The sequence below is a fragment of the Orcinus orca genome, chromosome 18 (genome assembly GCF_937001465.1).
Source record: "Orcinus orca chromosome 18, mOrcOrc1.1, whole genome shotgun sequence".
NCBI classification, from domain to species: domain Eukaryota; kingdom Metazoa; phylum Chordata; class Mammalia; order Artiodactyla; family Delphinidae; genus Orcinus; species Orcinus orca.
The window spans coordinates 11,525,611-11,543,449 of record NC_064576.1 but is presented as its reverse complement, the minus strand read 5'-3'; the positions used below and the strand labels follow the sequence as shown (position 1 = coordinate 11,543,449).

The following is a 17,839-nucleotide window of genomic DNA, read 5'->3' as shown; positions in this document are numbered from 1 at the left end:
TAGAAGAGTAAGTCAGATACATATTCTCACAAGAGGCACTTCCTTCTTGAAAGCTGCCTTCACTCTTTATGAAACCAGAATTCTTGTTTTTATTTTTAATTTTTTTCTCTGGCCCATAATATGAATCCAGAAAAACAATACATTTTATGAAAAAAATATAAATATTGAACAGCTAGGGATCTTCTTGCTAAAAGAAAGATATATTAACTAGATATATTAGATATATTAACTAGATATATTAACTCACGGTCTACGGCTTTTACTAACTGCACGTATTTATGCAAAGTATCAGATGGATCCACCACTACACAATCTATTATTGATCTCCATCTCATTTTTATTGCTAAAAAGTTTTTCCCCACAGATGGGCAAGAAGTGGAGAACGGAATAAGGAATGACATTCCAAGGCAAAACATCATGTGATTTGCTGTCTGCCCTCTGATTAACCACCAAAGAAACAAATAGGTTCAAAATGATTTGTGAAACTAGTCTATAATCTCAGAGTTTATACTTGAGGAAATGGTTATACTACCTGCTTTCTAGTCTCAGATTACCTTGTATAAGTGATTGTCACTTAGACAATCAGATACTTAGCTGTATCTGAAAATGGTATGGGATACAGACCCCAAACTGTGACAACACTTGGTTTAAGCATATCATACCTTTTAATTTAAAGTCCTCTTTAAGGATACTAAAAATATAAAGAATGACCGACTTTAAATGGGCATTGTGTCAGGTTTTCTCAACTCTGAAACCCTATCAATGGCAAGAAGCACCAATCGATGACAGGCTACCATGTTAGATGTAATATTCAGGATGTATCTGTAAGGTAAGATCTGCTAAATCTGTGAAATATATCCTGACTTCAGAAATGCTAGCAAAGGGGCAAAAATCTATCTCCAAATCAAGAAAATGTGGCTTTATAGACATTTTATTTACTATCTTGAGTACAGACATTTAAAGCATCCAAGCCCATTTCACCTATTTTAAAAGATATATCACCCATGCTTAAGAACTTCTGAGAAATATTGATTTTACTTCAGAGACTATATGCCTCCCCTGCATTTTTTATATTGATTCAATATTATCTAAAATAAAGGAATTTAATTATCATCTATATTCAGTTTCTTACTTGAGATTCATAGATATCAAAGAATATCAGAATTAGATGGGGTCTGAACAAGCCATCTCGTCTAACTCCTCATATGATGCTTAAATGACCTGGACAGTATCCCCAATGGGTCCTCATCAAGTCTCTGTTTTCACATCTCCAGCTGCCAGTACCTATACTAGCTAATAGGTAGTCCAGTTAGAAAATGCTTCCCCATATTCACCTGAGAGCTAATTCTCTGCAACTTAATCCAGTGATCTTAAATTGTCTCTTATACTGAATTATATGAAATACAGGTTTTCTTCAAGGGTTTCTACCTCTCGGCTGGCTTCTCTCCCATCACACCAATGGGAAATACGGATTATCATGCAAGTGAATTTAACATATTCCTAGAACAATACATAACATTAAAGTAAATACAAACTGTTATTTTATATTTTTTTGCAAATGAATCACTTATTTGCAAACACGTTTCACTTAGTTTTCCCCTCATCACTCAGTTTATATAAAACATACAAAGTATACTCCGAGCGCCTATCACTCTCAATTTGTCCTCTGGCACAAGTCTTTTCTACTGATACACAATGAGTACATGTTGCAGTAAACAGGTCAATGCCTTAATGTTGTAAACATTTACTTTTTATAAGCCTGGGCAATGACCCAAACAACAAACTCCTACCCTTTGAGTGTTTTTAAAATAGTTAAGACCACTGGCCACAGTGAAATTTTCATTATTTCCTATAAAAATCCAAGAGTAAGGGTAAGTGCCCGCTAGCGTTACACGCGTGCTGCGTGTGGTGTCTTTTCCCGTGTCCTACTGTTAATAGGCGACGGAGACAGTGCGGCTTGGCCTGCATCGGCTTAAGTTCCTCGCAGTCCTCTGCTGCCCCCTGCTGGTCACGCTAAGATCTGACAAAGTCTTTCCTACTCAGAGAAAGGAAATGAAAAATGCAGGTGTATAGGGGACTCTTCCTATTTTCATTCTTTTCCAAAGTAAATTCATTTTAGACTCTGGCATCCCAGCAAGTCTCTCACATATTGGATCTCTGTCATACTGGTTGGCCCAATAGAAGGTACTGTATTCGTTAAATAGGAATTTTCTTAAAGAGACATACGTGGCTACAAATTCCCCATACAGTATCTAGGTGAAGATGTAAAAACTCATGTATGTATGAGTTCACACACATACACATGTATACATACAGTATACACTCCCTTCTCTATGGCTTTTGGCCGAGTTGATGATTTGGAACTCAAAAAGCTAATGGTGGTAGAGGCTGAAGCCTCCCAAATACAGAATCACAATTAGAGATGTAAGTGAAGACTGAGTTCAGGGTGGAGATGCAAGGACTATGGGACACCAGAAGCTATTCGGGGAAAGCAGGAATTGTGGGCACACATTAAAAGGCTAAAATAATCAGCTACACAGTCTTGACTGGGAAGGCAAAAGGAGAAACTTTGATCGAGAATGGTGTCACTGAAAACGGACTAAAGAAAAACTTCGGGTTGAAATAGGAGAGGGGCAGGAAGGACAAGGTTCTCTGTGGGTAGCAGGAAGAGAGAATGGAAATCAACCATGTTAACAATAGGGTTTTTGGCAGTAGAACACAGCCAGCTGTCTCTCTCCTCCAATTCAAACCACCACCGTGAAATCCATTTGCAGAGGGAGGGGTTGCTGCATAACTTGGTGGATTAAGGTTATTTATTCATGTGTTGATCATTCAGTTTATTTTTGTTTGTTTTCTCTGTTTCCTACATGATTATTTTTGGAGGCGGGGCCTTGGTCTGCTTATGATTTTTTTTTTTTACAGTGCTTTAAAGTTTCAGCATTTATTTCAACTGATAGTGAGGTACTGATAGTCCCTGTATTATAAATTATCTGGGCAAAGGCAATGTAGCAAGTCTTGCAAAAAGTGGGAATTTGATTTCTCTTTGCTAAATAGGAAATGAAAACTAAAAATAATGAAACTCCTTGTTTTGTCTGTTTAAACCCTTTGTCTGCAGAGCTAAAATAGCCCTAACAGACAAGATGTTGAAAAGTCAAGTTCTGTAGCCTTAGATGTGTCACTAACGCACATTCCACAGCTAAGTATAGAACCCAGAACTAGCATTTGAAGCCTACCAATTCAGTGTGTGGCAGACTGACATAATATTGATTTAAATTAAGCCTTGAATTTTATAAAGAGAGACTGTACCCACTACATTTAACTTTCTTGGGGGTGGAAGAGTGGGAAGGTGCCATATTTTGATTCCTCAGCATTTTTACTTTGAACTATTTTCAGTTTAAGGTGTCAGGAATATATTGTCTATACTCTTAGCCTGTACTAAGAAAGAGGTATGAAAATCACAGTGAATGGAATGAATTCTTATGATTAGAAATGATGAGAAGATATTACTAACCATGAATTAAAGACATTGCTTGCAATGAGTACAAATAATTGTCCAGATACAACAGTAACTAGCTATGTCATGCTTGGAGCAAAGATGGGACAATTTAGAGAACACACCACTGACAGAAATGATGACATTAGTTTATAAAGTGCTACATGGTTGATATCTTTTAGGTTTTCTGCTTCAAGAAACCCTTAAGAAGACTAAACACTTAGATTTCTAGAAACAGCACATGATGCTACACCCCCTCTGGCAATTGATAAAATTAAATTAAAGATATGCTCCCATGTTTTGGCAAAGTCTCTACTGTGAAGTTAGGAAGCCCCAAAGTTAGGAAGGCGAGATGAACAAGAAGTCTCGGTTTGCAAGTGAAGCGGCCTCATAAGCAGACTTCAACCTGATTAAATCTTACCATTGTCTACAGAAATTCCAAGCACACTTGATATCTTTCTCACACTGAAAACACAGAAAAAGTCACTTTGTTATTGGCTTTTCCACACCCTCACACATTGATTCACGGGCTTTACGGTTTCACAGCAGTTTAACGATTAACATACATTCAGGGCTAGAATGTCAGAATGTGGACGCTTGATCAATTACACGCATGGGGTCAGGAACTTGCCCCAGATGTTCTTGGGAGTCACAGGGGGAAAACTGATGATAAGTTGGCCACTGGCAACAAATCAAAATACTAAATTAAAAGTATCAGAGAATGTCTGGCTATCAGGCCAGATTTTGTTTTAAAAACACCAAGCAGATGGCGTGGGGCAAAGGGTCTAGGCTTTCAGGTCTAGTGCTGTAGTTGACCGCGTCCCACATTATGTCATTCTCCTCCGAGGAAGGGAACTGCGCCACGAGCTCTTCATCCTACTGCTCTGAGCTGGAAGAAAAGTCGATTTGGTGATGTGGTGTGGTGTGGCCAGGGGCTCTCCCCTCTGAACTGTCACATGGGATGGCTGGCTGTTACGATGGTGTGTCATGGGACTTACTGTGGTTAAAAGTGAGAGAGTTATCCAGGCTGCCCAGCTGCTGCAATCTGGCATGCATCATTCCTGTTCTGTTACGGGAAACAGGCAATGTCTGAGATTTTCGATCATGAACTATGGGTCCCAACCCCTCCTGGTTCCTGCAACATGAGTGAAATGGGATAGAAGCAAAAGTTAGATTTGTTACACTGCAGCGAGATGGGGAGCATTAGTTAGTGAGGCCAGGACACAGCACGAAGGAGACTGGCCACGCACAGACTAAGCACAGAGGAGCCTGTTTGGGGCCAGAGGAGCCAAAGACACACACAGGCAGCAGCACTTGGCAGAGTTCACAGCAAAGCATCTGAAGACGAAGGAGCAAAAACCAGGCCAAAGCAGAGACCTTTTCGGCTTTGGAAAGTCATTTAGAGATGCTACTTTTTAAAAAGGTGAGCATCAGTCCAATGTGGTGCTAATGACCAGCATTTGGACAACAGCCAAAACACCACGAATCTTTTTGGATTATATATGTTATTAAACAGCAAAAAAAAATTTTTTTAGTTAAAATAATACATGGGAAGAAACAGAGAACAAACATGCAATGGGAAGGATTATATGAGGCGGTTTAACACCTTTATTCTTACCCAGGAAAGGAGGAGAAGAGCCACAACCTTTGTTAGACTTGTCAGCAGTCAAGTGAAGAAAATAGAAAAGTGATCTGGATTAGCAATCAAACAGCTAACTTCCTACTGTGTACCATCACCAGAGCAGATGAAAAATGAGACCAGTGCTGGAATGACACCTGTCCCCCGTCCCGTAGCCAACCGTCTCCCTCACTGTGTTATTGTGTGGAGTAGAACAGGACATGCATGGAATATCATCGGGCAACATGCTGCTGGGTGATTTCAAAGTGACACAATGAGAAGGCGCAGTGTTCACAGAACTGGACCACCACGGAGGGCAAACACTGACAACGTTTAAATCATCACTCAGGATCTCTTCCATGTGCAGCAGAGACCATGGCAATTTTCTATAAAACAGGGCACGTCTTTCCACTGTGCACATTATGAAGTAACACCATCCTCCACCCCACCTATCTATGCCCATTTATTTTTAAGACAGTCCAAGGAAGCATACTTTTACATGCAAATATATACAGGGTGCTTAAGAAGTCAGAAGATTTTTCTTTAAAAAAATTAAATTTAGAGACATAGAAAAAATAAGTTAACTGCTTCACAAAATCCAATTCCAAAATAGTCTGTTGGGGCAGAAATCTTCAGCTTTTCACATTCACCGTGTTCAGCTCTGAGGCTTTTTATTCTATTTGCACAACATTTTCCAAATGCCATCTTGTGAGGTGGGTGACACCATGAGAGGGTGTGAAGCTCCCCCAGCACAGTGTCTTTCTGTTCCAAATATACTGTTTGCCCATCTTCATGGGACAAAGTCAAAAAGAATGAAGTTATTGTATAAGGACACATTGTATATATTTGCATTTAGTACCCAAAAAACTCAAATGCAAAAATTACTGTTACGATAAAAAATAAGAGTTAAGATTAGAGAACGTTAAGTGCCACCACATTTCAATTAAAAATAGAAAGTATTAATAGGAAGAAGGCATAATATAGTCTCTCTAAATTTGCTTTTTAAAATAAAACATACTTTTATTTGACATAAACAGAATTCTGAAACTTTCTCAAATATCTCAAGAAAAAAACAATGTTAGCATAAAGAGCGAAATCTTGACACTCAAATAGAAAGTCTTAAAAATCTATTTCCTATTTCATTGTCGTAAAGCAGAATTATAGATAAGAGAAAAACCTCAATGACAACTAAATTTTAAAGTTTTTCTTAAAACATAAATATGTTTACTTATAATTAAATTTTAGCAACAATAACAATAGAAAAATAGGATGCTTAGACCAAGACTCCATGAATACATTATCACAGGATACACAGCAACGGAAGAAAACAAATACAGGCACACTGAATGGCAACAGGGAAGGAGTAAGAACTCGCTAACGACAAGAGGCAGTCCGAGGAAAGCCTCCAGAGAAGGAGCTGCGTGGCTGCCCATCAGCAGTGAGCGTCCAGCTCTCCTCAAACTCAGCGCGGAAGCGAGAGGATGGCTGGGACAGGGCAGTGAGGGTCTATGATACTCAACAGAGAGTTCTGGTCAGATAGCAACAGAGGGCACAGACAGCTTATTCAGAAAAAGAGGAGAAAAGGCTCAATTTTAGAGATGGTTTTTGTGGCAGTCCAAACAAATTTGAGATGGACTGAAAACATTCTTTCATTAAGGAGGAAAGTGGTCAGATGAGAAATTACTCTCTTTGTAAGTTGGGAGGTGGAATGGTAAAAAAAAGGACCTTTGAAAGCGAAAAAGGGAAAGAGAGATCATTGAGGAAGGAAAAAAAGAAAGAGAGGGAAGACACAGCCAGAGGAACTGGGAGAAGAGAAAGAGGAGACAGAAGGAACAGAGCACGAGGGAGGATTTGGAAGGAAGTGGAGAAGTGCAGCAACAGGCCACGGAGGAAAATCTTTCCAGGAGGTATGCCTGAGACAGAACAAGACAGAAGGAACGTAGGAACATAGGCGAAAGATGCCACCAGATTTCATGGCAGCAATCCAAAGATCTGCCACTGTCTTCATGGCGGTTTATGAGAATTACAACCGCCAATCCCCACAGACGACAGTTCCCACGCTTCTGGATCCAAGCAACACAGAGAATGACACAACACTTCAAACTAAAACTCCCACAGTACCTGGCGATGTATCGCTTCCCCATGTACTGGAACTGGTGCAAGCAGACTCTGCGGAGAGAATGAAAGATTATTAGGGAGCGATAAAGTCATTGGAGATAAAATTATTTTTGACACATGGCTTTGTTTAAACCCATTTACAGTAACATGTTCAATAAGCTCTTACATCTACCACTAGCCCCTTACTTCTGGTTTTCAGAAATTCTCTGGAAGGTCCCTCTAAACCCAGAGAAAATGATCAAACGCAAGGGAGGCCGCATATTGTGCTGCTATCAGTGCCATGGTGGCTGGTTTGAGCAACACAGAAGAAAGGCCCAGGACCGAAAGGATTGACTGTTGACTCTGGGTGTGGATATTTACTCCACATCTGCCTTAGAAGGCATGGTGGAAACCACATGCACTGTTCCAAGTTGCTTATACCGTTCTCATTCAGCCTATGTAAGGAGCTTTCTTTTTTCATTCAAGTAAATGGACTGGTTCCTTACAGACATCAAGTATGTATTTTTTTGTTTTATTTTACTGTATTTTATTTACAACATTGATTTTTTTTAAAAAAAATCATATATTTAATAAGAGTCAGTTAAAACAACGTCTAGTAAGTTCTTCTGAACTTACTAGAATCTTGTCTCACATGTGACAACTCCCACCTTTAACTCAGCAGAGGAAGTGACCATGAATTTGGGGACCAAGACCGTGATTCCAAAATGCACAAAGCTCTGAACACCATGGGTTTGCCCCAAATTCGTGCAAACACATTTGGCAGCAAATCATGACCCCAACTAACAGAGGTAAAGCTACCTGGTCATGATTTAACCTACTACTGTGAACAATCATAGTACACAGAAATAACTTCTTACTGCAGAAACAATCATGTGCTTGACTGTGGGGTGCTGCGGAATATACTCTCTATGTAAATTTTTCAAAAATCCAAAAAATTCTGGATTTGAAAACTCATCTGGCCCCACTAGTTTTGGATAAGGGATTGTAGATTCGTGTTTCTGGAAGTAAAAAGCTTAAAGGAAAACAGAAACTTAAACTAAAGTAATAAAATAATATAGACTGTATTTAAGATTTCACTTTTACATATTTTTTAATTGTAGCGATTTTTATGTCTCCGTTTCTGAGTATCACCCACCGAATTCAGCTAATAAATGTTGTGTTATTTTATTAAAATGGCTTATACGCCCAAGTAGTAACCTCTCATCTACAATAATCACATATCTAATCGTTTAAGGCTGTCGCTGTCCACTGCGTCATGAGCCCCTGAGAGTGGGTGTTGGGATTAGGTCCAGGAGAAAGAGCTTAAGGATAAGTGTGGATGTGAATATATACTGCATTCCTGGTTCCACTGTCGGTGCACTGTATTCTTCACACCTCTTAGCTAGCCAGGAAAAATCAAGAGTCAACGAGCAAAGACGAAACTACTCACTCCAATATTGTAAAAAAATCCATAAGTTCAGATGTTGAGGCCTTGTTCCAATATGTAAACAAAGCATCTGGAAAGTAAACATTTATTTGATTAGAATTATAATGCCTATTTCGTACATTATAAGATGGGAAGAGACCTCAGAGTGTAGGCCTCCAAACTTTCCTCGGCCCCCTTTTATGGTTGATCAAAGGATAAACCACAGTGACTAATCTATTATAATGGGTAACATGCACAACAGGCTTAGTCAGTATGAAGAAGCTATATTTGAACTTTAATTTCAGCACGCATCATCTAGCCCTGCATGGTACCTATTTAACTTATACATAATGTGCTCTTAAATGGACTAGAAAATTACCCACTACAGAATCCCTCCCCAGTAGAGAATCTGTTGAAAATTCTTACATGTACGTAAGTAACCCCTTCCCAACACACACACACACACACACACACACACACACAAACACACACACACACACACACACACACACACACACTGCAGTGGAAGCATGTATCCTACAGGCACTGTTTTGCCCTTTGAGTTTTAATTCAGCAATTAAGCCTGGATCTATCTCAGTCTTTTCCAAGCTGCATAACAGTCCTCTCCATGGATGTACTACAACTGAGTTAACCAGTTCCCCTAGTGACAGACATTTACTTGCTCTTCCCCCCAATTCTTTGCTATTATAAATCATGCTTCGGTAAAAATCCTTTTTACATGAGTCCTTGCACACTCGTCCAACTACATCTAAAGGAGAAATGCTTAGAAGTGAACTAGCCATGTTAATAGTGTGCACATTTAAAATTTGACATATATTGTCAAATAGCCCTCCAAATAACAGTGTATGAGAGTTCCTATTTCCTAGCACGATGGTACAATGTACCAGTGGTTAAGAACCACACCTGCTCTTTATCAAGAGCAACTGGGCACATCTTTAGTTAAGGCAAATCCTACAAATTCACTTACAGGAAGCATTCTCTGTGTATGACTCTTAACCATTCGACATTGCACAAAGAGTGTTAGTGAGTGATCGTTAAACATTTTTGCCTTCTCACATTTTACATTGAAGTTGAGATATGCGTTAAAAGATTTCTCTCAGGGAAAAAGCCACTGAGTCTTTGGGGCCTGAGATGAGCAAGAGGCTGGCTGCAGAGATGCTGGAGGCTCATGAAGATGCATGGCAACGGACTTTTATTCTACACTTGTCAAGAACAGTGACAGGCGGGAGAAGCCGTGGGATACATACCAAGTACCTGCTATGCACCAGGCACTGTGTTAGGTCTCATGATTTCACATATATCCTGTCATCGAATCCTCACCATGATCTGGGGCAGAGTTTCCATTTACAAATGAACTAATGAAGGCTCAGAGAAGCTAAGTAACTCTCCCAACTACCAGCTGACAGAAGGCCGGTGGAATGGCGATTTAAATCAAGTGCACCCGATTTTGAAAGCCACGGCTAGCCTCTTAGACCAGAGGGTGGTCGGGGAGCTTCCATCTCTTGGGGGTTTCAAGTTTAGAATCCAGAGGGACGGACTCTGGTTACTTGAGGCTGGTGTGTTGGGAACCCAGGGAGTTCCCTGGATGCTGGGCCCCTCGGGGTCAACTTGCAGACACCTGAGGCCAGCAGACAGAACCAGCTGGCCAGCCGGGTGGTACCATCGTGGCCTGTCCTTGCTCTGTGCTCTGGCTATTGGCTGAGGAGGGGGGAAGATAGAGCTAAGCTCTATTACGGAGAAAGGAGGCACAAGAAGGCACAGAGGGCGAGGGGCCCTGTGTGTACAAGGTGCGCATTAAATGTGGGATAAAGGAAAGAGTAGCAACAGAGCTAGTTACACAACTGATTTTGGTTATCTGTCTGGTAAACTATTCTAAAGGCAATTTCTCCCCCACCCCATACTATACACAAAAACCAATGCTTGGTAGATACTACGATTTAAATGTGAAAATTTAAATAATACAGCTTTTAAAGAAAATACAGGAGAATATCTTCAGAGCCTGGGGGGTAGGTAAAGATTTCTTAAATGAGACACACAAAAAAATTCTAATTATAAAGGGGAAAAAAAGTGTAACAACAGTAGTTGTAAAAAAAAAAGGATATTCTAAAACTGTTTTGAAGAAGTTGTTGCATTTTTTAAATATGTGCCTGGCCTTCCAAAAGGCTGACTTTAAAGGGTAACTTTCACTTGGATGCAAAATTTCTTGTATATTTGTTTTTTAAAAAGTTATTTTCTAGTTACACATCACATTTAATATTTGAAATGTAAAATATTTTAAAGAAAACTTTCAATAAAGGAAAAACAGGACTATAATGCTGGCTGAAACTCACTACCAGGATGAAAATTGAGAACGTTTGACTTAATGGGAAGAATTTCAACTTTCTAACTGAAAAATCAGAATAAGAGCCTGGGGCTTTTGTATTTGGTCATCATTCACAAAACAAAATCTTGTCTGTTTGTGTTTTTCAAAATAGCTATTTTAAAGTAACAAGCTGACAGAAGAGTAAAATCCTCCAGTTCCAAAGCATTTTAAGGATCGTATGCTGCTCCTAACTTCTGAGCTACAGGTCAGGCTCTTAGTGCTGCTGAAATGGAAGCTCGATACAAAAGAAACACTATTTGCAGCAGAAGTACCTTCCCCTGGATGCTCAATGCCCACACCCCCTGCCACCAGACAAGTGGGCTTCAGGTCTCCAAAAATGGCATTTTACTTTCAAAAGAGTTTGTCTTCTCTCAATGACCTTAATGAAGCTCACAGTACCCTTCCTAATTTGTTACAGGAAAATTAAGAAGATTTTTGACCAAGGTAAGAACTGTGACGTTATACTATGGCACAGTTTCATGTGATTGCTTATATCACAAAATCAGAGTTGGAACTGTCCTGCCATGGATGTTTACAAGCTTTAAATGGTACTGATAAAGCAGGAATGGTTGTGGTCATTTCTATTTAAAAATGTGTCTGTCAAACCCTTAATCAGAAGCTTAATCTACCAGAATACCACTATTTCCATTAGAAAACTAAACACACCCCACCTCTAGTTAAAGCCAGGAATGTCACACACACTGTAAATGGAAGAGCTGCTTAGGTCACCAACACTACATTCTCTAATTCAAGAGACTGACTAATAAAATTATACAAGTTGCCAGTAAGTTTGCTTGGACAAATGAAATTAAAAAGAAAAAAATCAAAAGCTACTTCATTTATCTGCTTCTGTCTCCCTTAGTGAAGATGTATGTCTGAGCTTAATATAAATTTTTAAAATACGCCATTCACATTTTAGCACTCTTTCTGAAATACAATAATTAATGAAAATAAATTTCCAAATTAAGACTTTTATTTCTAGTACATTCAGTAAATTAATATGTATTTCAAACAAGAGAAAAAATCCCTTTAAATCCTTAAACACTTTGAACCAACTACAATTTTTAAAAAATAAACCAAATACTGAAACAAGGAAAGTAAAACAGGTACCTTCATTTTTTTACCTACCATCAGACATGCTTTTTAAGATGTAGAGGAAACACATCAGCAGGCTCTTAATCTCAGACTGGTCAAGTTTGTCACAGCGAACGACAGAATTTCCCAAAGTGCCACTTTGCTGGTGCTAAAGAAGGAAACAGAGGTGATTTTTCTCCTTCGTTACAGGTAAAACAAAATTAGGTTCACTGTTCTCCCTTGGAAGAGAAAGAGTCTTAGAATTGAGTCAAATCATACAAATTGGAAGGTATAAATGATTTGTCAACGAACTACAAGCACACTGTCACCAAATACACACAAGTGTTAATCCATGGAAGCTCTGTCTTGTCTCCTTGGCACACTCTGCCGGGACAAGCCAGAAGGCACGGACCTCTCAAACTGAAAAACCAGTCGTAGTTGCCGGCTTAGTGCCGAAATGCCAAGCAAAACTTCATGCAAAATACTGTGCGTGCTAAGATCAAAGAGAAATGATGATTCAGAAGACAGTACCAAACCAAACATATCCTCAGGAAAACGTCAAGTGGCTGAAAACAGAAAATTAAGTCCAAGGGGCTGCTATGGACCAGCCACTAAAGCCTGGAGCTGAGTCACTGTTATTCCGTTACATCCTGGGGCAGCCCTGGGGGAAAACCACAGGCAGGTGCCCGATAGGGACAAACAGGGACACCTCAGTGCAGCAGCACCAAAGCCCCTAAACTGATGAGATCACGCCATCATCAGCTTAGCTCAACACTGCAAACTTCAGAAAGCTCAGGGCGCAGGGTGAGGGCAGCTTTGCCACTAGACAGCAGGTTCACACCATGTTCAAAGCATTCACTTAAAGAAAAAAGAACAAGAATCTCATCTCATTTAAAAAACACAAGAAATTTAAAAATCTTGAAAGTTATATTTCCAATTGAAATCTGGAAAATTTTTTGCCAAATACCAAAGCAGAAAGATCAGTGAAAAAATATCTTTCATTCAAGGTACTGGTGGGCAATGGAAAAGATATATACTAATCAGGTTTAACTAATAACATAACACGAGTATTTTTATTATAAGAAGAGACACACTGCAATTAGTGGCAAAGCCGTGGTGCCGGCGTACCTCCCGCCCACCCACTTCATCAGCGCCGCTGGGAGAGCCCAGGCCTCCCTGCAGCGGGAGCAGGGGTGCCGCCTGTGGGGCCTCTTCCGGCAGAGGCAGCAGCGTTAGCAGCGAGAAGTCCATGGTGACCCGGTGTCTCCTGGCTGACTGGCCGCTCTCCTCCTCTCCAGCTCCGCGTATGACACAAGCCGAGTGCCTTCTGAGCAGCTTCTCCCTCTACGCACGAAGGCATGTCAGGGTCAAGGGAAAAGTTCGACAGGTCATGACACCTGCGCAGAGATGCTCGGACGGCTACAGAACCGCAGCTGAGGGTCATCACGGCGAGGTCGGCCACACAACTGCGGTAAGGTTATGAACCTGACCCCGAGGAAGGGCGGCTTCCACGTTTCTGAGAACTAGGAATACATCCCTAAGAGAATCACTTGTTTATTGGTACATAAACCTGTAACTTAACCTATACATAACTTGTCTATAACTTGAAATAACTTAGGAAAACAGTGGCCGAGGTGAGACTAATCTACTATCATGGTTCCAGGTTTAAATCCAAGCTTTATCCATTTGCACAAAATTCCAAACTTAGGTATTTCAAGAAAACAATAGTTAAATATGAGGAGGATGTGTTGTGCTGGGGGCACAGTATGAATAGAGTGATTTCAAATAAAGCCTTATCCCTGCCTCATCTGTACTACTGATTAATCTTTTCTGGAGCCAGCTTCGGATCCAATGCCCATTCGCATGGGTAACTGTGTTATAATTGGTGTTCCCTGGCACACAGACCGTGGGGATTCTAAGCAAGTGGCATTTTGATTTCCCTACCTGTTCAAACTGCCAGAACCACTGGCTCAAAGTGCTCCACTGTAAACACTGCCCTGATGAAATCCTACAACAGGAACCAGGGGGTTTCAGGGAATGGGCTCCATCCTTAGACCATACTCTGAGATCATCTACCCCAGGTTAACTGAGTTGTTTAAGGAAAAAAAAAAAAGGTCATCCTTACTGAACACTAGAACATGAAGCATGTTTACTTTGGGCTAAATCCATTAGTTATAAGAAACACTTAAGTTACATGAAAAGAAATTACCTTATCCAGGGAATTGCTCTTCTCACTATTCCTTTCTGGAAGGCTGTTCCCGGAATCTGTGCTTATGAGGGATCCTCTTGAATCAGCATTTCTCACACTACTGATGTTTGGAGTTGAGTTTGTATACGGAGAAGCTAAACAGAAATCAAGCCAAGACCAAAGATTTGGTGAGACAGAACAAAATAAAAAGAAGTACTGAACTTTAATAAGGGAAACTGCTTCTTTGGCACTTATTTTTCCTGTGAGAGCTGGCTCAAGAGTTTCGTTCAATTACCTCTCCTGTAAAGAACCAGGCCATTTAGATTGAGATACAAATAACCGTTAATCTGAAACGTTCAGACATAACCATCAATTCACTTATGAGAAACCACCTTGGATTGCTCAGACTAAAGGAGAACATGCTGGTTCAGACTAGGGTAGAATAAAGACTTCAAAAAATTAAAAAGATAAATCCACCTACAACTATCAAATAAAAAAAAAAAAACTAAACCATGCAATAAACGTGCAGTACTCAAACGGCGGGCTGAGATACCCCAGAAAACTCTGAGGGGTGTCATGGGACATTTTAAAGTTTCAAGGAAAACACAGCGATACTTGACATCTGCCAGAAACTGTAGTTTCAACCTCCGACTGTGCTACATTCCTTTCCGTGATGTCATATCTCTGTGAAGCACGGTATTTGGTGGTCGCGATGATAAAATGCAAGTACTGGGTGAAAATCAGTGTGGAACAGGAAATGAGAATGTTGGTGAGCGATCTGATTCCAAATTTGAGAAGCCGTGTAGCGCCCAACAGGCACACACAACCCATTAGTAAGAATCGTGGTTAGTAAAAATAAAATTTTTTTTCTTTATGTATGTATATAGTTTTCAAATGCCTACTAAGTTGTTAGGTTATAAGTACTTATTATTTGGCCCTAAGTACCTAATAAACAGAACCATTAGGTGTTTCTTTTGGCCTTGGGGACTCCATGAAAAATTACTTTGATTAATAAGGGTGCTGTGAATTGAGAATGTTTGGGAATCTCTGCAATAAACAGTTACAAGCAGAAAGGAAATCTAACTTGGAAACAAAATTTGTGACATCTGTTGAAAAAAATAGCATTTTAAGGGAGAAGTCAGCCCCTACCTCAATACTGTGGAATTTTTAAAAGTAATAGATCGACTTCCTGCTTAGATAAGATTTAAATAAATCACATAAGTAAAAATGACTCTTAGACTTGCACATTCTGGCTTGAACCAAAAGGCATGCCTCCGGCTGCAAGGCTGGGCTGGCAGTGCACACTGTGCAAGACTTTCGGCGCCACGCTGCAGCAAGCTGTAAGCACAGCCTCCCACCCCCAAGCTGCTGAGATGCCTTTCCTTGGCACCTCAGAACAGGCAGGCCCTTTTTGCGTTTCAGCCTGCAAATTAGCTGCCATGGGCTGATACATCTCGAAGTTAATCCTCTCCCCGCCCCTAACACTCAGGTTTATCCACCACCATCTCTGAAACCAGTTCAGTGTATTAAGTATATCAAGCAAAGAAGGGCAAGGGAATCTGAAAATGTGAGTGCAGGCAGGAACACGTAAACCACTGGCCAGGGGCTGCGCCTACCCAGAATAGGAACGGTGTGATTGACTGCCACAGGGTACAGGTAAAAACCCTATGAAAAAGCCAGGGGCCTTTTTCTATACTCAGAGAGAAAAGAAACATGCACTGTGACCAAATTATAACTATCGTCTTCCTAATATAACCAGACTTCATACTTAGTGTAGAACACAGAACTCAGGAGAAAAAGGCTCTCAGTAAAGTAAAATTAGACATTAAATTCTCAAAGTTTTAGGCTCAGTTCCAGAACAAGAGTTCTAATCTAAGGCAAACAGATGTAAATGCAATAAATCAAAATCAACATGCTGGGGCTTCCCTGGTGGCGCAGTGGTTGAGAGTCCGTCCACCTGCCGATGCAGGGGACACGGGTTCGTGCCCCGGTCCAGGAAGATCCCACATGCCGTGGAGCAGCTAGGCCCATGAGCCATGGCCGCTGAGCCTGAGCGTCTGGAGCCTGTGCTCCGCAAGCGGAGAGGCCACAACAGTGAGAGGCTTGTGTACCGCAAAAAAAAAAAAAAAATCAACATGCTTAGTAGAACTATGTTCCTGGTGTGTGTGTGTGTGTGTGTGTGTGTGTGTGTGTGTGTGTGTGTGTGTTTGTTTAATATCCTGGCCCAGTGCATAACTTTTAAAAGAAATTTAGTTCAACTCTCTCCCCTTTGTACAGACAGCAAAATGCAATACACTGAGTAGGCAGGTAAAGGAACCCTGAGCCTAAGAATGCATGCCTTGAGAATGTAATTTTTTTTTTAATTTATTTATTTATTTTTGGCTGTGTTGGGTCTTCGCTGCTGTGCCTGGGCCCCCTCCAGCTGAGGCGAGCGGGGGCCACTCCTTGCCGCGGTGCGCTGGCCTCTCACTGCGGTGGCCTCTCCTGCTGCGGAGCATGGGCTCCAGGTGCGCAGGCCTTAGTAGCTGCAGCACACGGGCTCAGCAGTTGTGGCTCACGGGCTCTAGAGTGCAGGCTCACTAGTTGTGCTGCACGGGCTTAGTTGCTCCGCGGCATGTGAGATCTTCCTGGACCAGGGCTCAAACCCATGTCCCCTGCATTGGCAGGTGGACTCCCAACCACTGTGCCACCAGGGAAGCCCCTAAAATGAACGTAATCTTTGAGTAGTTTTTATCCAAGCAATGAATCGGTTTCAGAAATTTTCATGCACCATGTTCCAAAGACATTAAAAAAAACGCTGAGGGTACATTCTCAGTAAGTGTGGAAACAGAATTTCCTTAAGAGACGTAAGGAGAAAGTCAGCTCTTGATAAGCACTGGGACTAAAACTAACTGGAAATTCCTTGATGAATAAAAGAAGAATTGCTAAAGCTACCAGAAAACAACTAGTAAACCCAGTTCAAAGGTGGGGGCTGCTTTCCTGGAAGGCATTTCTAAAAGGAAACAAGGATTAAAGTGTTTAAAGATGGGGGCAACATAGATAAAAGCCTGAGTATAAATTAAGTCTATTGTGGTGAATTCCCATGAAAAGTGGATCCAGATCTTGAAATTCAAGAAAGAATGAAATGGGACAAAATTAGCCTTGAGAACTTTTTGTAACTTCACCATGAACACAGAGCAATCAAAGGCCATTTACGTCATTGAAGTTGTGCTAAAGACCCCCCTCGGCTCATCTCTATGTTCTCAAGGCACCCCAAACCCTAACAAGGTGAATGTGGAATTGGAGAATCAAGTCAGAGTCAAAACATCACCTCATTCTAGTTTCATCATTTCCACAAAGTCTTGAATCCTACAGAATACTGGTCAGAGAGGACAGAGAGTTAAGATTTAGGCTACTAAGAGTCTATCACAAAGCATGAATAACACTGAAGAACTGTGCTTGTTATAATGGCAGTCAAATAATAACACTGTTTACCTTGCCAAGCACTGCACACATTCAACTAGCTCTTCATCCCTCACCACGACTCTATTTTTGAGATGTGGACACAGGGTAAAGAGGAG

At 40.8% G+C, this 17,839-nt stretch overlaps 1 protein-coding gene across 34 annotated transcripts in view; it reads right to left on the bottom strand.

The window, feature by feature from the left end:
- DOCK9 (dedicator of cytokinesis 9) overlaps positions 1 to 17,839 on the bottom strand; it is a 352,709-nt gene that overhangs the window by 46,146 nt on the left and 288,724 nt on the right. For 18 of the 34 annotated variants that reach the window (XR_007473128.1, XR_007473129.1, XM_049701162.1 and 15 more), the window contains 5 exons: positions 14,301 to 14,434; positions 12,146 to 12,260; positions 8,659 to 8,725; positions 7,233 to 7,280; positions 4,492 to 4,628 (listed from right to left, as the gene is read on the bottom strand). Coding sequence is in view for 29 of the 34 variants with exons in the window: in XM_049701162.1 (XP_049557119.1) it covers positions 4,492 to 4,628; positions 7,233 to 7,280; positions 8,659 to 8,725; positions 12,146 to 12,260; positions 14,301 to 14,434 (501 nt within the window). In the remaining 5 variants the exon portion in view is untranslated. Of the gene's footprint in view, positions 1 to 1,334; positions 1,501 to 3,914; positions 3,959 to 4,491; positions 4,629 to 7,232; positions 7,281 to 8,658; positions 8,726 to 12,145; positions 12,261 to 13,126; positions 13,436 to 14,300; positions 14,435 to 17,839 lie in introns of those variants that run through there. The other 16 variants (XM_049701150.1, XM_049701156.1, XM_049701161.1 and 13 more) reach the window with 8 other exon arrangements.